At 27.6% G+C, this 23,716-nt stretch overlaps 1 protein-coding gene and 1 long non-coding RNA gene across 2 annotated transcripts in view; both read left to right on the top strand.

Annotated features, from left to right (window-relative positions):
• The first annotated feature begins 3,914 nt into the window (after positions 1-3,914).
• The window catches only part of LOC107448641 (uncharacterized), a 34,816-nt gene continuing 15,014 nt past the window's right edge, over positions 3,915-23,716 (top strand). Inside the window, exon 1 of the mRNA XM_016063923.5 lies at positions 3,915-4,189. Coding sequence (XP_015919409.1) covers positions 4,148-4,189 — 42 coding nt within the window. The 5' untranslated portion in view covers positions 3,915-4,147. The remainder of the gene's footprint in view (positions 4,190-23,716) is intronic.
• LOC139425898 (uncharacterized) lies at positions 4,201-16,046 on the top strand. The gene is made up of 2 exons (XR_011636990.2): positions 4,201-10,668; positions 12,002-16,046. It is a non-coding gene; the product is annotated as an uncharacterized LOC139425898 (long non-coding RNA).

Raw genomic sequence — 23,716 nt, 5'->3', positions numbered from 1 at the left:
AAAAGGTCACCAGGTTTTTTTAACTTTTTCATGCTGTTTTTCTGAGATTCGATCTGAACCGAAAAAACTATAATTAATTTGACATTTAAAATATAAATTTTCTTCTCAGCATTTAGCTAGTTTTTCATCTATTTTCAGTTATCATCTATTATAAAACAATATTACTAACATCTATATTCAGTTTCATCTATTATAAAAACATGAAATTTTATATATGCCTTACTAAGATAATCGAAGAAAGTCAATAGAATTTCATTTTCACTTTAGAACAGTGCAAGTGATGCGATTAGTTAAAGTCTCAGACTTGCGCATGACAGGAAGAAAAAAAATCGTAATAAACAGTTTTTCGTTTCGAGTTCCTTTTTTTCTCTCATCTTTTCTTCACAGTTCTTATCAAAAACTTTATATTAGAGTTGGATGAAATATTTTTGATGTATCATAGTTTTTGACGGTTTGAACAGTGGATTAAATAATCCTGTCAAAACCTTTAATTAAGAATCTTTCGTCAAAAAAGCTTGAATATAATCTTGTTTACTCATCACAATTATCTCAAAATTATTTTGCCTGTAATATTTTTGTAAATAATTACTAATATATGTTTTAACATTAATTTCTTTATTTTGAAGAACTCTGGAGTAAAATATCTATACTTTTCAGCTTTTATTTTGTATTAATAAAATTTTTTTTCTATTATACAAAACTTAAACGCTATTTTTTTTAAAAATATTTTTGCTGTCCTAAAATTTTAAATTGTTTTAAAGCAGTTCTTATTTTTCAGATTATTTTGATTTTCACAATGCTTAAAACAGCTTTATTTCAATTCGATTGAAGTATTATTTTCTTTAATTAAAACACTTGAACTTAAATTAAGAAAAATAGAACTTCAATTAATCAACATTCTTCATTCGATTACGTATGTAACAAAAGCAAATTCCTAAGTTTATCTTTTCTTTTTCAAACACAGACATTTAAAATTTTCTTTTTGCACTTATATTTATTGTGCACCACTAGACTTAGTCGTTGTAGCCATATTCATTGACTTATTGTGAACCAAGATATTAAACTTAACATTACATTCTAAGATTTTAATGTAAGAGCTAAAATACTTTCAGTTTATTTAATGAAATTCCAGCACCAACGCATGAAGCATTGCATCCCAATACTGTAAGGTAGGAAACTTGTAATCATAATAAAAATTCCACGGCTGCTTTTCACTCTTATACTGTCAAAAACACTCTTCATACCGTTTATTTTACGAAGAACTGGCCATTTTCTCGGAGAAACAAATTAGCAATTTGTTTGTTGTTGGCTGTTTTCTTTCTGGTACATCTAAGACACGGATTATGATGTCATTAGCCTAATTTTTCCTTGCATATTTAGACTTTCTCTTTAAAAGCATTTTTAGAGATTTTAGGGGTATTTTTTTCTTCTTTTCCATCTTTCTTTTTAAATTTTGGTCCAAGGAGGGGTCGCCCCTGCGATCGCGATCGGCCCCTGGGGGTCGATATAATATAATTAGAGGTAGATCCGATCAATGGCGATGATTAGGAATCGGTGAATGAATACCAATGCTTATCAATCGCCAAGATTTAAAAATAAATTTTGAATTAGAAGATAATGAAAATCTGGATATCCCAGTTATTGCACCACTGAAGCTTAAAGTATCGACAGTCATTTTTAAGATAAAATCATTGAATTATTAGTTGATATTGAAACAAGGATGTTTTTTGATAATTTAACTGTGAATAAATTTTGGACTGATATAAATATTACTAAAAGATATACAAAACTTTGTAATGCGGCATTTCCCTTTTAACTGCATTACTAAACTCATATATGATTAAATATGACTCCAGTCATGTTAATTCCATTTAACAAAGCAGGAAAACAAATTGAGTGAAGAACTTCGAAGCGATTTACATATTTCGAACCAAACATTGCTTATCCAGCCAAAAGTCATCCTTCTCAATGATTTGTGTAACAATTTGATTTCTTCAAAATAAAATAAATTAAAAAACGGGAAAGTTTTTTTTCTTCTTATTTTTCAAGATTTTTTATGGAGGTAGTCGATAAGATAATTATAAAAGTTTGGGGGGTCGATGATCAAAAAGGTTTGGTGGTCCCCTAGGGTAATTTTTGCATTTAAGTTTTTTTTCATTTTTAGCATTAAACGATTTTAATGGAATTTTTCTACAATTTCAAGTAAAAAATTTCAAAATTTGAAATCAGGTTCTTTTTTTAACATTTTTTTTCCTTTCATAATGGTAATTCTCTATACCCCCTACAAATTTGTTTACCCTATATTTTTTTTATCACCCTTTAAACACTTATTTCAAACTTCTATGTATGTCTTTTAATCCGGATGTCTCGTAATATTATATATTTAAAAAAAAATTTAAAATTGTTTTTCAAATGTGCAAATTTATGAAAAAAATAATGATTCACATTAAAGTTCTTATTAAGTTATGAGAGCATTTTTGGAGCTCTTAAGGTAAGTTTTAAGCTTTAACAATCCAGATTCTAATCTAAACTTTTCTTTTATCTTTGAACCTTTTATCTGTTATATGAGTATATTGCCAGAAAGTATATTTCTTGAATTGGGATTATTTTCATAAACAAGTGAAAGCAATTTAACGAATTGGGTTAGCGATAAATATAATTAGTCATTCATAGTGTGTATACATTTTAGGCATTGAAAATCGTAAGAAAAAAAAAAACGTTCTATTCTCACTTTTAAAATATATTTATAAATCATATTGTCAACTTTAAATACATTTTGAATTTGTAAATTGCAAGAAATTCAATTATCGGTGACTTAAAATGTATTTTTTTAAAATTGAAAGTTACATTTATGCATTTCCCTCCCAATTGAAGTTTTTTAATTATGGTATCCATTTTTCCAATCACTCACTAAGAGACTTCACCGTGACAATAATTTTTTCGTATTCATTTGTCGTAAAATGAAAATAAAAACCCAAATAAATTTTTTTTTATATTACTTCATAATTAATATTATTTTATTACTGCATTGTGAGTTGTACTTTATTTAAATATGAATGATCTCTTAAATAACATAAAAATATGAATGATCGCTTAAACAGTAATAACACTAAAAAAATAAGTAAAAATTAGGAATTTTCGCCTTAATAAATTTTTAAACTACGAAAACCAGATAAGAAGATTTTTTATTCTGATTGTTTTGAAATATTGTATTGATTTAAATTATGCAAATCTGGTAACTTCAGCTGCTCTAAAGAAAAAATAGTAAAAGAATAACTTAAAAATAAATTTTTAAAATATTAAATGTCTGAAATAACTATTGTAATACGCAATAATTGTTTTCAACTGTAAATTTTAACTAAAATTTAAAGAACAATCTTTTTTTATTGTGTTTTATCAGATACATTTAAATTTTGGTGACTTTTATATGGAAAATACTTCACAACCCCGTTACAACGGGATTTTATATTCGACGACTTTATTGACTTTATTATTAAACTTTAAACATGAAATGAAATACAAGTAATAAAAATAATTCAACAATAAAATAATTAGATGAGTAATAAAATGCATAGATTTTAGCTATTAAGACGCATTTTACCTTAGAGATGACAGAAGATAATAAATTTTATTTGTTCAATCAAACTTTATTTTAATTAAGTTTTCGTTCTTTTGAAATAAGCCTTTTCTTTCAAATGCTGCTCTTTTCTAAAATCTCGTTCTAGCTTTGTTTCGGCAATAAGCAACGCCTACACGTAGGGAACAGGATAACTTTTTTTTTCTATTCAGAACCGGTATAGGGAAAAATAATAGGGATTTTCTCAAAACAAGCTTGGCATCTTTATTTGGAAGCATGGCGTGTGATCGAAGAGAAATTAAACTTTGGCAACCCTAGGCATCGCCAAAAACTATTTTGATATTTCGCTTTGGATTTTAGATAACAGTAGAGCTTTTGCGGATGCAATGGTGTGTTGTTCGGATGTATTGTTTCTGTAACTGAACGTCATGTTTGAATGTTTCTCAATGTGCTCTTTACTTGAACTGTCATACAACAGGTGATAACGGTGTGCTCTCTACAAGAATTTACTTGGTGCTGTCACATCATTTTGTCAAAATTTGTGGCGGGTTTTGCCCGAATACTTATGGCATGGGTGTAGAAGTCTGTCCCGTCCATAGAAGCGAGTTCAAGGTAACTAACAATATTTATTAATAAGTAAATTTATTAGAAATGATGCCTTAGAGATCATATTATGAAAGGTTTTCCTCAGATTTATGATAAATTATATTTATTAATGTATTTTAACGTAAAGATTTATGTAATGGGCACATTTTTCTTAAGCTGTTGAAATTAACGCACTCGTTTTAACTCAGTTTAACATTTAATATTTTAACTGCAATATTAGAATTTGTATGTATTTTCGTATGGTAATATTATATTTATTAAAAAACAAATCATATTTACTTATTGCAATTGGGTTTGTGCAGAAATTTAAAAATGTATACTTTTATTTTAAATTTATTGTTGATTATTTTATAATTTTATTTCAAGTTTTAAGCCCCAGTGCTACAACGCCTTACTAATTTATTCGTAACGGTAGAGTATTTTTATTATTTGTGTGTGAAATATTGCAACTAACGCATTGGCTGATTATGAAATGACTGAAAAATGTGCGTATAAGTACGTTAATGTTAGATTATTGTGAAGGAAGAATTTTCATTATAAATAAGTTTAAATAACATGTATTACATTTCAATGACATACTCTAAAATATGGTTCAATATGCTTTTCTTATTTAGGAATTGCATACATATTTCAAGGAGGTCTAGTTATATATTTTAATGATACGTATAAAATGATAACATCTCCGCCATTTTTATGAAAGTATGTTGCATATGACATAGCTGCTCATAGATGGCAGCACGATAATTATTTCGCGTTGTAAAACAAGAGCTCTCGTTTTATGAGACCTGATTCATTTAGGCTTTACAGATTTCTTCAGGATTAAAATTAATGAATTAATAGAATTTAAACTTCAATGAAGTTGAACATAAATGTCCATTTTTCTGTTTTGTGAATAATTTTAATGAAGTTTGTAGATTGAAGATTAACCAATATTGTGCAATCTGAGAGCAATAAATGTATGACATAAAAATTTTTGGTTGATGTATAAATTGATTTAGTTTTACAAAATTTCCAATAAGACCTCTGTTTAATTTAAAATATCAGAACCTATACCTAACAGAATATTTCTATATTATGTACCCAAATGTGCTATAAAAAAAAAAAAATTTACTCCACATTTATTTTAAAAGGGTTATCTATTTAGTATCTAAGTACAATTATTTTGATACTGAAATTTTGATTTTGTATAGCATTTTAAAAATTAACTTTAGTATGATATACATTTGTTTTTCTCTTGGTACTGAATTATAACTAATGATTTTCTCAATATGATAAATATACTGATATTTATCATAGTGTTAAGTCACTAATTTGTTTTTGATGATATTTTCAGAGATTTGAATTGAGAGTTCAATTAATTGTATAGTTGAATTATGTTAAAATATTTCTAAAGCCCAAACTTGTTTTTATTTTACTTGTTGCCTGCTAACGAAGTTGATATGCAAAGATTATAACTTTCTCGGAATCAATCTTGAAGCACTTACGTTGTATTTTCAATTGTACAGCAGTACTGAAGTTGATACTTTTCTGTTTGTAGCTTGTAATGTGTTGTGCAACTTTTTTTAAAAAAAGTAGTGGAAGTTTTGGGACATAAAAAAACAGTGGTTGGTAGCGATTCCTCGCAGCTACTTTTAACGTCAGTTTAGTAAAGTATTGAAGTGCAAGTGCAGCTAATTATTTGAATTTGATAAAAATCTTCCTGAATCTGTCTATGAATACAATGAGAGTGTGCATATGGCCGAGCATTCATATGAATTATGTATTTAGAATGACTTATTAAGCTAAATGGGTCACTTTGGTTGCACATTCAAATGTGAATGTGCATTCATTAATTAATATTGTTTCAATGGTAGGGAACTCATTTTCACTGTAATTTTAGATGTACTTCCTTTCTTAAAGAAAATAAAAAGGGCATTTGCAAAATTGTAAATATTTGATAATTTCCTAAGTTTATTCGAGAGATAAAAAGTTGAAGGCTATGTGAACAAGTTTGTAAAAATGTTTTAAAATAACAATTTTGCTGATATAAGAGTTTCTTAATAATCTCATGTTTTAAAAAAGCCAATTTTTTATTCAAAATTATTTTAAAGGGGTGTAAATTAAGCTCTATAGCAACCAGCTAAGTTTGTCTCCTAAAAGTAATGATTACATTTCAAAAGTAGTTTTTCAGCGACTGGAAGTATCGCCTGAAGTCGTTCGATTTATTAGCAAAGAGAGATATTGACATAATTCTCCTTTGTATCATTTAGTAAAAGAAATTAATTATAGAAAAAAAGCCCTAAAATCCATTAAGATTCCTAACAATAATTTTACCTGTTAAACTTAATATTTGTCCTGTATGAACATCCACCAAAAAACCAATATTGGAATTTCTAGATGTTTTATTATCAGTTCTATATAGAGCGAATATTGTTCTATAAACGGCCGATATAAAGCTTATATTGACTGAATAATGAATATGAAATGGTTAATCTGACAACTCTGTATAGAGCCGATATTAGTTTTAAAAATGACTGTAAAACATCGGGTAAATAGGACAGTTTTATATCTAACCAATATTTTAAATTAATCCTCGTTTGAATCTTTATTGAGCCAAGATTCGTGTTTTATATTCACGAATCTTGGCTCAATAAAGATTCAAACAAGGACATTTCTAAATCGATCCAGGGCCCAAGTTATTTTGCCTCTAGGGTTGTTGTTCATTTACTTTGCACTAAAGCTGCAAAATGGGCTATTGGCGACGGTCAGGGAAACATCCCTGAGGATGATCTGAAGACATGCCATCACAATTTTGATCCTCTGCAGAGGGGATGGCAAGCTCGCTTTGGTAGCCCGACGACCTGTAACGCGAAGTAGAGCAGTTTGCCGAGAACCAATACCGCACACCCTCGGTCCCTACGCAGATTGATCCAAGTGGTCACCCACCCGCACACTGACCGCAGCCAGTGATGCTCGACTTCGATGATCTACTGGGAACTGTGTCTTAACGATCAGTCCAGTGCAGGATTCGCTTCTAGGGGTTATATAAAATCTATTATTTTTCGTAGTTTAACTGAGAACATATAAATTTATAAAACAAAAATAATTGAAATAATTTTATAATGTGTGTCGTTCATCTTTAATTTATCTAAAGTTGACTTTTCATTATTAACCCTTTGCTTACGGCATGTACAACTGATGATCTAGAGCAGGGGTGGCGAACCTTTATACATCAACGTGCCATTTTTTCTAAAAAAAAAAACTGTTTAATGATGTCATAGACGTGCCGTCAAGTAATTTTTACTTCGTGATTATTGGGAAAATAATAATACTAAATACTATCAACTGAAAACTATTTACATTGAAAAAAAAAATACATTTTGCAATGTCTCAGTTATAGGCGTAATTCAACTTGAAGTAACATCAGTGTGACTTCTGTTGCTGCAGATTAGATGACAAATAACTTATATTAGGTTGTAAGATGTTAGTTTCAGCAAGACTGTTATTTTTTTTTGCTAGTTACTTATTGTGAACTTGTTTTTTATGGTTAATTGTTTCTTAGCATTAATTGTTAATTTTTTTATTAATAGTTGTTTATTATTTTGTTTGTTTTTGTGATTTTTAATTTAATTGTTACATATGCTTCAAATTGTAATAACATTTGTGTAATAACAAGTCATAGTGCAATAACAATAGCGATCGGTGGGGTGCCCAAAATATTGCGTCACGTGCCATAAATGGCACACGTGCCATTGGTTCGCCATCCCTGATCTAGAGTAATAAGTGCCATCAGATGCCCTTAGGTAAAAGGTTAAATAAAAACGTATCAAAAGTGATTATTTATCCCCGTAGCTGGAAATAAAAATTTTATTTTTCCTTTTAAATGTAGTTTTTTTTTTATTCTTTGCTAAACTATATTCTCATTTACCATAAAATTTCTATTTAATTCACAGTACATTGTTTTTTTTTTTTAACTGCCATTGTGTTTTTATTTATCAACCTTTTAAGTTGATGGAAAGGACAATTAAATCTAATTTTAAATTATTTTTTTACAATTCCACCATTTATGAGCATCATATGTGTATAAGTTAAAAAAGCAGTGCTAATAATTCTTGTTTGTTAAAGTAACCCTCAGTGTAATTTATATTTCTCCACTTTTTAATAACTTTCATTTGTTTAAAAAAATGTTTTAAAATTAAGATCTAGGTGTCATGTATGTAACATAATACACAATGTTAGTTACATCTGTTACAGCCCTATTTTAGTTTTTAATAAGTTGATAGAAATTTGAGAATGTGTAAATGAGTGTTATTTTAACAATAATTATTTGAACAGCTTGATTTTTTAAAAACTTAGATTTATACAAATATGAGCAGTCATAATTGGTGGAATTGCCCTTTTATTTATTCAGGTTTTATGAACTGTAAATTAAGATAAGACATGATTGTATAGAAACTAAAAAATAATAGCTGAGAAACATACTGTTTTCGTATGTTTTCTCACTAGTATCAAATTTAAATACATAGCTTAAAATGAATATAAAGTTTTGAAAATTAGTAAAATACAAAAATAGTCAAAGAAATGGCTATATGGACCCATCTCAAGGAAAAAGGATCAAAATTTGACAGTTTTATTAATTTTTTTTAAAAAACTTAGTCTTGCACCCTCCTTTAAAAAAATGAACTTAAAGTGTTCCCTCTTCCAAAGAAGAAAATAATATTTTTGAGTAGTCTATTTTTCTTAGCAGATTAATATTAGATCAGGTATAGTCAGTTATAAGGCTTTTGGTCTGATTTTATAGATAGAAAAATGTTTGGGGATAGTGTTTTTACATTAGACAATGCAAATGGACTAAGTCAGTTTATACCCTTAAACTTTCATCTATGACCCTTTGTAATTTTGCTTTCTTCTGGTAAATATGGGTCCAACGAATTATTCAGGCTAGTGATCTTATTTTGTGATGTTTAATTTTGCATCAAATTCAGTTTACAGCACCATTTATTTTCATTTAATTTAATATTTAACAAACTTATAGTCAACATACTACTTTTTGAAGTTTTCTGATTTATCATTTTATTTTTAGTAAAAATACTTGTAATAGTTGCAACTTTTTGTACCAAATTTTAAGCATCATTGTTAATAAGATTTTTTTTAAATCTATTATGTATACAAAATGAACTTAACAAGTTATTCATTAAGTTTAAAGACTGGTTAACAATTTTTATGTGCGTAATGTTAGATGGATCCTGATAAAATTTCTGAATGAATAATGTTAAAAACCCTTCTGAAAATTCTTTCAAATATTTGAAACTTATTTAAATTTTTGAATGCCAAAATTTTGATTTTCCCCCCCTTTAATTATTGAATGTATTTAAAAAGTGAAAAGTCTTTGACTAAAAGCATTTAAAAAATAAGAAAAGTTTAATTTATCTGCTTTGTTTAATGGTTTTTGCCCCATTCCCATCATTTTGTGAAAGATCCCTTGTTATTATTTACAACTTGGAGATATGCCCTAATTTTTCGCGTACAAACCGATTAGTTAGGTATTTCAATGGCATATTTGGTAAGTCGATATTATTCCAATATAAGATCTGGTTCATTTTCTTTATGCAGTTACATGCAATAAAATCTTATTGCTAGTAAAAATAAATTTATATAAAATTGTTTTGTGCTTTTTTGCTTTTCCAATATGAGTTTCACTGAAAAATTAGTTTGGTCGCTTCTGGAAATCTCTAATTTTAATTCACACTTTTAATGGATATTTATACTATAAATTTGCGAATAATTACTCTTAAGCACCCTTTTCTGGTCTTTATATTCTCTCAAAATATATTAATCAAGCTAATTTTTTCTTTGACAATGCAATAATTTTTAACTCCATTTTTTAATCCAATCGTTAAAAAAAAATTTCGCAAATTCCCTTCTACTAACCGTAAGTAGTACTTTGATTCTATTACTTTTAATCTTTTTTAATTTTAACGATCTTTTTCTTTCCCTACTTCTAATTCAAAAGATTAAAATAGATGATGCAAATTTCGACCAAAAATAAAATAAATTGGGTAAAATAAAAGCCGGATTACACAAGGGATAAGAAATAGCAAATCATATCCGTTTACTCATCGCGAATTATTTACCTCATGTATTTATACCTACTAATAAATTTTCCGAAGCATTTCTGTATAGGTTAAAGTTAGTATACTTTTTTAAATTGTACTTATCACCATGGACAACTTAAAAGTGTTTCGTAAGTTGTGCGATCGAATATCGCCGAAATACTTCCCATTGTTAATATCGCGACTCCGTTCCATTTTCCCTATACCGTTATCGATCCAAGTGACTCGAAGGAAACTGCACCGAAGCCCCTACCCGAAGAAAGTTATCGATCGATTTTCTGGCGAAGGCAACGTTTCCCGACGACAGATTATTAAATATCAAGTTTTTAAGTTCTAATTGCAGCACATGACTTGCGTTCTTAAGTCAAAATGTTGCATGATTTGAAAGATAAAGTAGGATCTCGCTTTGACTTTTTTTGCCTATAATTTTTTTTTTTATTTAACTTATTACAATTTATCATTAATTTTAAGTTCAATGGTGTCTCCGCCATTTTAGGTTTTCAGAAATACGGCATTTACTTAGAATAACGAAAAGCGCGGGGAATTTGAATTAATCTTTTAGGCTTAAGTATTTCATCATGATTTCAAAAACCATTTCTTAATGAAATGTTTTGCGATTGATTTCTCCGTTATAAAAGCCTAACAATACGTTTACTAAATTAGAATTTATCTTTTAAAACAGAATTTCCTGATCTTATCTGTTGAGCACGTCGTTTAAAATTTGTTTGGAATTTCTTAGAGAAGAAAGTTTGCTAAAATTTTCTTCCACGTAGACGAATTTGATTTCAATCAATATTTTATTAATTTAACGCCATCAAAAGTTCTGTTTAATAAATTTCTGGTAAAATATATCAGGAAAAGAAAGTTAATTTGGTTTCATTTCAAGAGATTTTAATTTTTGTTCCCTCCACAATCAGTTTTATAGAAAAGTTGATAAACATAAGACAAATTTGGTTTTAGCTGCATTTAGCCCTTTTCCATTTTGACTGTTATTTCCAAGTTTTTTTCTTAATATTTGTTAAATCAATTTCATACTTTGATTGTATTATTTAATTATCTATTATTCTGCTCATGTGTAAGGTTATATTAATGAAAGAAATTCTATTCCAGCAAAATTTGATAGATAAAATGAAATTAGAATGATGCATAATCATGCTGATATCTGAATCTACAGTGCTGCAGTCTTTATCTTTTTACACTTGTTTATAATATTGCTTGTCTTAAACAATTTCATTAAATAAATAATCCAATTGTTTGTCTTAAACAACTCCTCTAAATTAATGACTTATTTTTCAGCTGTTGGTTTGTTTTATTCATAGTTATTTGAGGAATTGATTTTAATGACATTAAGTGTTTTTCGTAGGGGAAAACATAATCATTTCCGTATCCTAGGAATCTGCACTGGATTGTTAATTTTTTCGAATATTTGCTGTCATTTTATAAGTTTTTGTTTAATTTTATTAAATTTAACCATGATATGGTTTTTTTTTTTCTCATGTTGGTAAGATGATTGAGATTTTCAATTGTTAAGTCTTAAATATTTTATGATTAATTTTTGTATGCAATCTACCAGTAAATGCTATTGTTCAAGTTAATATATCTTGATGTATTATTTAGTTGAACAGCACAAATAATATTGGCATTAGGTGTAGGGGCATTTTTAAACATTACCTTAACTGTGCATTAATTTTAATGCTTGATTTAATGCTAAAATTTCTTATTCCAGAGCCTCAATGCTGTCAATCCCTGCTGCGAAGTTGTGGATAAATTAATGTGACATTTAAGCAAACTACTTTACAAACTGAGTTTTATGTATGGTACAAAGAATAGTACAAGATGTTCTTGTGCTTATCGCCTTGTAAAACTATAGTTATCACAATTCCACGTTCAGTAAAATTGACTTTTTTAGGCAATAACTGTACTCAAAATAAAAAAATTAGGTGTAAACTGAAGCATAATGTGAACTTTCCCAATTGTTATCCGTGAAAAATGACAGTGAATTGTAAACTGTTAGCTGTTCTAGTATATCTATTTTTGTTAAATATGTTTGAAGAGTTATTTTAATGTAAATAAAACTAGAAGAAATTTAACATTCTGAACATTGACAAATATGTTAGACAATAAAAAAAATAATAAATGTAATCTGAAACACAATGTGAACTATCCGTTCTGTAACCCGTTAAAAATGACAGTAAATTGTATCAAACTGTTAGTTGTTCAAGGATCTTGATTACTGTCAAAGCTGTCTGAGGCGATGTTTTAATGTAAATGAAATAAAAAAAATTAAACATTGACATCTATGTTATTCAAAATAATCAAACTAGGTAAACTGAAGATAATTATGTGAACTTTCCCTACTGTTAATACCCGTTAAAAATCAAGCAGTGAATTGTCAGAAAGATCAGAAAGATTTTACTTAAGACTAGATATTTTTATCGTAACATCCGTGTTTTTTTGCTTTGTGGAAATTAAAATGTGTAACACACGCTGTATTATGGTGTTTATACATATAGCAAGAATTTATTTTATAGATTAAGTATGCATTTGAATGTCATGTCTTTTTGTGTATTTTAATCCAATTTTTGAAATAATTATTATGAAATTTCGTTTATTTAATTTTGATCGAAAGCGCATTATACTTGACTATTTTTATAAAGTATATTTTAAATATGATTAAATAAATATTTTTTACATAAAATGTTATAAGCTAATTTAGTAAAAATAGTTGTAAAAATATCCCCACAACCCAAACTCAATAGATGCATTTATTTTATTTTTAAAGCTTATTAATTATTATATTGTGAAATATAAAAAAATTGGATATAAATCTTAAATTTTGACGAGTATAAATAAATCGTTTTTATAAATTAACTTTTTTAAACTTGTATATTGTAATCCTTTTGAAGTTTTAAACTCTTCAAATAACTGTTTTAGTTGGTCCTAGCTGATTGTCCTTACATTTAAATATTAAAATATAGGCTTTATTTTTACACTTTTTCTTACTATATTTCGACAGTAATGCATATTGAATATTGTCCTGTTGAAATATGTTAACCTAAAGTAAATTTTTTTTAATTTTCTTAATTCTAATGTTATAATTAGCCATTTTTATAAAAAATAAAAAAAATAAACTTTATTCATACTTGGTGTGTGAAATTGCATCTTGTATTTTGTTTATGAGCTTGTTTAAACAAACATAAGTTTGTGGAAATACAATTTTATCTTTTATAATATTGATTAGAGAACTAAATAACTTGTGTAATTTTTGAGACTTTAGTTTTTATAAAGAGCTTATCATTCATGACAATTTTCAGAACTGTTTGCTAAATTGATGTTACTTATTGTTGAGCCCTAATAAGTTAATGGCACCTGTTTTTCGGTGTTTTACAAATTTATAAATTCTTTCTGAAAGTTTACTAGTTTGTGTAAACAATTAATTTATCAAAGGTAGAAATTCGCTTACTGTTATTTTTTGATTTTTATCTATTTATGGATATATACATATAGTTAGTAACATAGTTAAAGGAAAACGTCGTTACAGATTGATTTTTTTTTTTTAAATTTTGTCGAGAGGAAAAAGCTTGAAAACTGACCAAGTTTAGGTTGTTATGTTGAGGTTTTGTTTTAGTTTTTATTATCTTGTATGTAAATGATTTTTACCTATTGTTTAACTATGGTTCTTTGCTTAAATACTTCAAAGTATTGGGTTTCACAGATTTGTTTTGTTGTAGAAATTGTTTTATTTTTCATAGCATTTTATGTGACATTTTATTTTTATCCTTTTTTATACTAATATATTTTAGTAATGTTAAAAAATGGTAAAAAAGATGAGGATAATTCAGCTAATCGCTTAAAATCTTTTTCAAACGCAGAAGGATTAAATTAAAACTTTTTGAGTAGACAGCATAAGAGTATTAAAATGTAAAAAACAGGAAGGCGGCACCTATTGCCAATTAGCGGGTGCCAACTTTTCCGTAATTTTTACGGTTTTTGATTTCTACCAAAATTTTTTTGTTTTTGTTTTGTAGTCTTTATTTTATTTATTTATCTATTTTTTTTTCATCATTATGTTAAAACTATCTTTGGTATGATATTATTCATTGATTGTTAATTTTTATGTAATTAAAAATAACTTTTTGATAGTTAATAAAATTTGTAGCTTATCGAATTTGATATCGATTCTGCTGTGCATTTGAAAAAACGTAAATGCTTCATAATAAATTTCGGAAAAAGTGGCTTGACAACTTCTTCCTTTAACTTGACAACGCTATCAATACTAAAATGGAATTAAGGAAAAATAATAATTTAAATTTTTTTTAAAAAATAATTTAATTTCTGTTGCAATAATAGGGATTACGGGAAAATTGCTTTGCAAAAGCAAAAAAAAAAAGTTGGCATTCCAGTAAATTTTTGGACTTAATATTCTGGATTTTGAGAATTAATGAATTAAAATATTTCTCATAATTAACACTAAATGGACTTTATTTCCTGCTTATAAAAGGCTAACAGGATCCAAATGTTTAATCAATTTTTCTCTTTTCTTTTGCTTAAATAAGAAAACCATCACAGCTTTTTTTTTATTATTTCGAAAATTTTAGTCCGCAAATGATTGCAAAACATAAAAAGCTGTAAGCGTTTTTTGTCGTTTTACGAATTTTTATATTAAAAATTTTTAAACGCCTATTTTAAGTTTTAAGAAAATCCACTTAATAAAGGCTTAAAAAGTTGTACATTTGCAATCCCTTATCTTAGTGTTTATTTACTTTAAATAAATTTGTTTTATGTAAATAGAACGTCGTTACTTTTAACTAACCCTATATTCTATTTTGTTTTATGGAAACACAAGGTTAGTTATTTCAGAATAGTATTCAAAAATGATTTCACTATGTTATTGCAACATAACATTTCATGTAATTATCCCGCTTCTCTGTCTATAAGACAAATTTCGTTGACAAGTTGCATCCTTTGTTTGATACGTTATTTTGGTGCAGCTTAACACGAATCGTTTTTATATCCTGGTCAAAGCATTAAGTCTGACCTTAATTGTACCACTTTCAAATTATGGTTGTATTTTTCATGAAATCTGAACGCATTGCATTTACTTTGTGAAGTAAAACTGAAAATGTTAGAATTTTATGTATTGGAAGATTTCTTAATACATTTGAAATTAGCTGATATGTAATATTCTGTAGTTGTTAATCCCTAAAATAGGAAGTGATGCCAAATTTTCGCACAAACATTTTTGTATGTAGCAATATTTATGTTCTCAATTAGCATTAATATTCTCAATTTACGTTGTTAGTATCAAAAACAAAGGAAGTTTTGTTTTTATAATTAGTGTTTTGTGTGATTTTGAGTTTCGAGGTAAATATTTGAAATTTAATGTTGATACATTAAGTTATGAATGATTTTTTTTCTCCAGATTTAACATTTAATAAATTTAAGAAATAAAATATAATTTAATCTTCAAACATTCTTTGCAAGTGATGTTTTTAGTGCATTTTATAAATTAACTTTTTTTGTAATTTGATATTTCTGAAATTTATAGCTATGTATTATAAGGTTTTAAAATTGCAGTGTACTATATCGTTTGACTAAGTATAAGAAAAATAATACACCTTAGAAATTAATGCTCTTTAAAACTTAATTACTCGCTTTACAACTCAAAATGTTGCAGCTATATTCATGTATAAAGATGTAATAAGTCTTATCTCTGTAAGTTGTGCCTTAAATAGTTGAAATTGTCTATTAATAAATTAATGATTATCGAATATGTATTACTTATTTTATGTATTTTTCTTTAGTTTATATGCTTGCCCCACAAAATAGAACCTTAATTATAACATCTGTTTGAGAAATAACAAATAAATTAAATATATGTAAATTTATATTTTAGTTTCATTAATGCAAGTTTAAACTAATTTTAATTTCTCTTTTTCTCATTTTTCTTATTGATATCTGTTCGTTTTTTTTTTCTCAAGTTGAAATGTTAATTACCATTCTTAACGTAAAAAAAAATAATTGCGCTTGTTGAAAGACATTATTAAAGAATGAAAAAAATTTTTTAACCATAAGTACTTTATTTTTAATATTATATTGTTAAAATTTAAGATCTAAATATATATTTTTTTAATATATATTTAAGTTTTAAATTTTAACGATTCCATTTTGATTTTTTAATGTCTGATAATTATGCATTTAATAAATAGCTCATTATCATACTAATTTTCTTTTCTTTTGGTAGTCAAATACTTTTTTCTGTTCTACTATAATACTTTTAAACAAGTATCAACGTTGAAACAATTCCAAGAATTTGAAGCGAACAGATATACTTGATAATGTAAAAACTTTATTTGCTTCAAAGAAAATGTTTTGAAAGCAAATAAAGTTTTTTCATTATCCAGGAAAATATAAGTTTCGAATCAATGTGAAAACTGAGCTATTGAGCATCAATTTCCATTGATCATCAGTAATTTAAATCATTAGCAATGCTTATTATGAATTGTGTTGCTCGTTAAGAGGTTTTGAGTTAAAGAGCAAAATATAGAAAAATTATTGTTATTTTAAAAAAAAAGTTCATATTTTTTACGTTTTTCTAAAAGCAGTCAAAATGCTGCAAGAATTTATGCAACTTGCTAAGTTTTCTGTTTGCTCTGATATTTTATAGTGATATTTTAATGCTTATTATCAGTAGCTGAAAGCTACTATTGCTATGAATTTATATTTTCGAATATATAGCTATAGCTATATTACTAATATAATTCTTAATGCCTTTTAATCTTAAACTTAATCATGTGATACGTAAAAGACATAAAAATAGTGGATTTATTAATTACATATTTTTATAAATTTGCATTCGAATAAGTAAAGTTTTCTAAGGAATTCAGTATTTAAGTGATAATTTTAATAAACTTCAACGCCACGCCCATTCCAAGGATTATTTTTAGAGGAATTCAAGTCCATTAACGAACTTTCTCAAGTTTTATCGTAAAAACTTACTTTTCACAAGATATATCGTTAAAACGGGCCCATATTGGTTACGTTATTAAATAATTATAAAATAATAATTTTCAGAATTGGACCTTTCACGAAATTCTGTTTAGAATTTAACCTTTTGATAAGACGACGATTAAGATTTTAAGACTACAATTTATTTTAAGTAGTTTATTTATTTTTTCAGAAACGAGACCAAATTTTCACAAATTCAATAAATTGAGTAGACTTTTCTGAAAGTTACTAAGACAGGTCCTTTCACCCCCCTATTCAATTTAGAAAAACAAATCGATGTAAAACCCGATCAAAATATGATTTTAATTTATTTAGAAAGATTTTTAATCCCTCCTCACATAACTTTAGTAGTAGTGCATGTGCGTGTTCCAAGAAAGTTGTAAACTGAACTGGACACCTTTTCATTTCGCTTAAGTTCTACTCCTACTCCCAAAAACCCGAAGCATTTGCCTTGTGGCAATGACCTTTTCTCAAATCCTTAATAAGCGGTTTTCTAGCCGATGCCGAGAAGTTACTCATTTCGCTGTTTCTTTTGTGATCTCAAAAAAGTTGAATTTTGCTCAGAAATACGATTATTTCAGCTGCATTTATTTACATTTACCTGTTTTTTTATAAACGATTTTATTTTTGCATTAAAAATGTGACAGTAGGGTTAAATAACGACGTTTTCTTTTTGCATCGATTTATTTCAAAAATATTTTTGTTGATACTATAGATATTTTAACAATAGATAACTATTGTTAGACTTACAAAAATATTATTAGTTAACTAGCTAATAAGAATTATCGATTATCCTTATCTAAGTTGGGAGATGTTAGTTTAACAATTTTAACTTCTTCACGGATTGCAAACGTTAGATTTTTATCATGTATCATCATAGAAGAATAAATCCTTTGGTCAATTTTCGGAGCAGTGAATACATGGAGAAGTTTATATAACCGTGAAGTGTAAATTAAGTATAGACAACCGAACATTTTGAGAGTTATTAAGTCATACAGGATCATATAGCTGGGACATGTTCTTTTATAGTTGTGAAGATTCTGATCCAGCTAAAAAAAAAAAAACCCAGCATTTTTGAAGATAATGCTAGTTTTTTAATGGAGAAGGACCTAAAAGTATTGGGAGCGAATAGATGAAGAAATCTAGCTAGAAGGGGCCTTAGCCAGTCCTAGGCTGTAGTTCTGTTAAAGAAGGTCATAGAAGAATTTTTAAAAAAAATTACGATTTTTTTTCCAAGCCACCTTAAATCTGATATAAGTTAAGGAAATATAAAAATGCTTAACGTTTTTAATTCGTAGTCAGTCTCATGATTATTTACATAACAGTGATTTAAGGATAATAATAATAACAGTGGCTTAAGGTTAAGAATATCTGTGACTTGCGGTTAAGAAAAGTCACTTGAAGATTAAAATAACAGTGACTTAGGGATAAGAATATGAAACAGGGCTTTTCTCACATTTTCCTTCAGAAAAATGTTGCTTTGTGCAACTTCAATAATAGTAATGAATGCATTGAATAAAATATGAATGTGAGTGGAATGCTTAATTACTAACATATTATTGATAAGTTATTAGTGTTGAGAATGTGAAACGAGTGTGTTACAGATAGTTGTTTTTAGAAAGGTTGATAGTGAAAGATTAAATTGATTTGTGCAACTATAATACTAGTAATGAATGTACTGAATGAAATATTTTAATCAACTTTCGTTTAATCAGCTTTAAAATTTTACTTTTTCAAAATAATTCTCTTAATTTAGAATCAACTGTCCTGATCTTTATTTGGAATGGCTGTATCTGACTTAAAATTAATGTCCGTACATACAGTCAAAAAAATTCTTCGTTGGTAACGAGTTGTAACAAGCTTGTTGAATGCTCGATCAGTTGATCGCTTTTTATTTTTACCCTCTCACCTGTTATAAATTTTATTAAATTTAAAAAAAAAAAGGTATTTAGAAAAACTAGCGTATGGTAAGTTAAAAGAATTATCTTTTAGAAGTAATCTGCGGCTATAAAAAGTTAATTCAACAATAAAAATAAGATTAATATGTGACAAAATTTCGTTAAACATAAGAAAAACTTTAAGGAACTATATTTAAGAACATTTGGAGAGGCAAATTACATTAAATGGTATACATTTCAACTTTGAAATATAAATTGTTAACGAACTTCTCTTTCACAACAAATTAATGGAATCTGAAGGATCAAAATTTTGAATGGAGACATTAGATTTTTTAATGAAGATTCTGTTTTCTTTCTATTTAGTCTCTTTCTACATTGATCATCTTTTATAATTGAACGATTTTTTATTTTTAAAAGTTTGAGAAGTCTGTCCTGTTGTTTTTATTTCATTTTACTCGCCACTTTTTTTGTTGTTGACTTGGCTAGTGGTTATTTTCAGGTCTAATCGTCACCTATCACGAAATGTATGAAATTTAAAAAAGAAAAAAACTTTATGAGAAATTTCTATTGTCGCTTTTAAAGAACTTAGTGGGAGAAAGACTTTAGTTTAATTTAATTAAACCTTTATTTATTTTGCTTTGTCTTTAAATTTTGCATTTGTTAGCGGATATAGGTACTAAGTTACTATGAGTGTTTTCGGAATGGATGAAAGCGCCATGTGCATTTAGCAAGTTCTCCCTAGGAATTAAAAAGGACAGGATGCTTCGGCACAAAAAGGGCACCCACTTAAAACCGTAAAAATTTATCAAAATATTTAATAACTGAATTTGATCCTCAGCAAAAGTTACCATCTTATACTATTTTATGCGTATATTTCACAAAGTAATTTTAACTCATTATCTAAATAAGAAAAATAATTTGTAGTTAATAAATACTTAAAGGCATGTTTTAGAGGCAATCTCTGTGCATAATTGTTTATTTCAAAGAAAATATTTTTTGATAAACAGTTTAAAAGATTTTTCTATACTTTATATTGAAAATTATTAGAAAAGGAACATTTAATGGTCGATTTTTTTAAGAAAGGTATTTGTTTAAAAAAAATTTTTAAGATTTAAAATCACTTGAAAATTTTTTTATATACCCCCTTCAAAAAGAGACATTTACGACAAAGTAATATCTATTTCTATTCAAAATTATGACTAAGAAATACAAAAAATAGAGTTAAAAAGAATAATGAAACATTCAGTATAAAGTTCATAACGTAATGTGAATGTTTAATCATGGTAAGTTAATATTATTCGTTAACGAAAGTATTAGTCCTGTATAGTAATAATAATATCAATGTAATATTGTTATTTTTTATTTTGTTGACTGTAAAAATTTCCTAAAATATTTAGTATTTTATGCAAGAGTTTATCAAGAAGCCAGATTTATATCTACCGGATTTATCCTTTTAAATTTGGCATCTAGTGAGTTGGATTATTCGATTATCCTACCCTTCCCCTTGCCATTTGTAGATTCTGTTATGAAACATTTCAGAATAGTATTCTGTGTTGTCAAACAGATATTCCCCACAACAAACGAAGGTGGCAGTGGAAAGTGTTTCGTTTTGATCATGCTGGAGTCAGTGTGTCATTGCCGGTGCTTCACTTCCCTCGCCTACTTGGCATGTAGACAAGTTGGATGTGCAGCAATCTAATTTTAGAACACAGGCTCCCGTGCTTTTTGAAGATGGGAAGTTTCCGTCTTACCAAGATCAACGCGTGTTTCTTTACTAATACGTTTATAAAAATGTTTTTCCTTGCTCTTTCATTACTTAACAGAAGGGTGTTGTAACTATTAAATTTCCGTGATGAAAAATATGGTTAGAAATATTTTAGTGATAAAATTGTTAAATATTTAATCGTTTGACATGCGCAAATATTATGGCAATATTTTTATAAGCATTTTTATGGATGCATATTTTAAATTTTAAACTCGGAGTGTCTGCGAGCTTGATTTTTTTTTTTTCCAAAACAAAATGACTAAGTATTAACATTTTTATGAAGAATAGTCAAAACTAATTTACTATTTTATATTAACTAGTTAAATTAGTACATGTAGTTAAATTGAATGAACTAATTACTATCGAACTTATAAATAACCAAATGGTTATTTATTAGTTCAATACTAATTATTACTTTACTTAAAGTAGTTAACTAAATTACCCGACTTGTAGCATACGAGTTTATACATTACATTCTGCAACTTAAACATGTTTGGCACAATCGTCAGTAGCGACAGAAGCACTAATTTATTTGAACATTTTTAAGTTACATCTTCCCCGAAAAAAAGAACAAGCTACACTCATCGTCTATTTTTTTTAAAAATATTTTTTTCACTTGAACTAGTCTGCAATATATAAACCAACTATTAGAGGTTTGGCTTGTAAAACTGATCCAAAGTACAGCAAGATCATTGTGCTATTTAATTTTCTTTTGCTATTTAGTTTTCAAACTTATTAATATATAGATTTCCTCTTTTTCTGTAACGTGTTATTTTAAATCTTTTTTTTATTTTATTAAAAAAGAAGTACTATACAAGTAGAAATTTTCTGAGGAAACTAAAATTGAAGTCAAGACACACATAGCAAATTGACCTAGATAACCTAAGAACTGGTACAACCTGCCTCTAAATAAAAGAGTATATTTCATGTTCCGTTTTTTATAGCTCAGCCCCCAAAACACAATTGAATATAATGCCATGGTAAAATCTATTAGTTTACAGTAATATATAGTGTAAGTATATTCTTAAAAGTGATTAAATTATTAATTGGCAAAAAAAAAGCAAAAAAAAAAAAAAGAAAGAAAGAAAGAGACTTACCTAGGACTTACCTTTTTGAGAAGAAGAAAATGAAATGAAGGGGGAAAAAATCTATCAGTATTACCACACTGTGTCTTGTTGACTTGGAACTTTTTTTTCCTGAAAGGTAACAGCCGTTACAATGACTTAAACACATTTTCTTATTTTTAAATTTACTTGGTTATATTTTGCAAGACCTACAATATAGCATCATTATTCAAGGACATTATATAAAGCATTTTAAATAAAATTTTAGTTCATTGTAAACCCGAAAGTAAATCTAAAACTAAAGTCAGGGTTCCTGCGGCCTTGAAAAAGTCTTGAAAAGTACTTGAATTTCATTTTGATTTTCAAGGGCCCCTAGAAGTACTTGAAAATGATATTAAATCCTTGAAAATTTCGAAATGACCTTGAAAAGTATCGAAAACTCAAGAAGACAGCCCTATTTCCAGTATTTCTATGTTTAACTTTTTGACGCGCGTAAGTGTGAGAGAATGACTTCCCCGTCTTCAGATGATGACACGTACTGTTTGATTTTAGGATTTTATGTATGTTTGGCTGATTTTAGGAATTTTAAATATTGGGAACTGCGCCAGATTCTGACAAAATCTCGATTCTTATTCAAACGATTTTAATATCAATCATCGATCTTCGTATTAGACTTATTTAAAAATTATGTGTTGCAGGGATGAAAGACTTCCACGAAAAAGCGGAAATCCGCTTTTTTCCCCCAATTTTGAAAATTTCCGACCATGTTCCAAAAACTAAAATTTTTTTGAAGTCCTATTGGAGAAACCCAAGCCGCCCGACCGATAGTCGGATTACCGCGACTTCTGCTATAGAGTGGAAAGGAGTCTAAGCGTTTCGTTACGAGCGCCGATATTTGATTTTTTTTTTTTTTTTTTTTTTTTTGTTTGGCTGATTTTTGGAATTTTAAATATTAGGAACTGCACTGGAATTTGCTGAAATCGCGATTTTTAATCAAACTATTTTAATATCAATCATCGATTTTTGTATGTAACTGATTTAAAACTTACGTGTTGCAATTTTTTTACGCGATTTAAAAATCGTACTAGCAATTCCTATTCACTCAATTTCAAAATCCAATATCGCGATTTGTATTTAAGCGTTTTTAAAACCCAATATCGCGATTTGTATTCTCGTGAGTTTAAAATCCAACGTCTCGATTCGTATTCACGCATTTTTAAATCCAATTTTGCGATTCGTTATCACGCAGTTGTAATATCAGATATCGTTTTTCGTAATAATACGCACGCTATTTAAAAATTACTCACTGCGATTCGTATTCACTTGATCTAAAAATTATGCATCGTGACTCTTATTTACGCGATTTAAAAATTAAATATCGCAATTTGTATTTTCGTGTCTTTAAAATCCAACAGCGTGATTCGTAATCACGGGATTTTATAAATCCAAAATCGCGATTCATATTCACGCTATTTTAAAATCCAAAAACGCGATTCATATTCACGCGATTTTAAAATCCAATATCGTTATTTGTATTCACGCGATTTTAAAATCTAATATCGTGATTTGTATTTTCGTGTTTTTAAAATCCAAAATCGCGATTCAGATTCAGATTCACGCGATTTTAAAATCCAATATCGCGATTAATATTCACGCGATTTTAAAATCCAAAATCGCGATTCATATTCACGCGATTTCAAAATCTA

The sequence above is a fragment of the Parasteatoda tepidariorum genome, chromosome 4, assembly GCF_982258835.1.
Source record: "Parasteatoda tepidariorum strain Cologne lab strain chromosome 4, Ptep-v5.0, whole genome shotgun sequence".
Taxonomy (NCBI): domain Eukaryota; kingdom Metazoa; phylum Arthropoda; class Arachnida; order Araneae; family Theridiidae; genus Parasteatoda; species Parasteatoda tepidariorum.
This window is presented reverse-complemented; position numbering and strand designations above follow the sequence as displayed.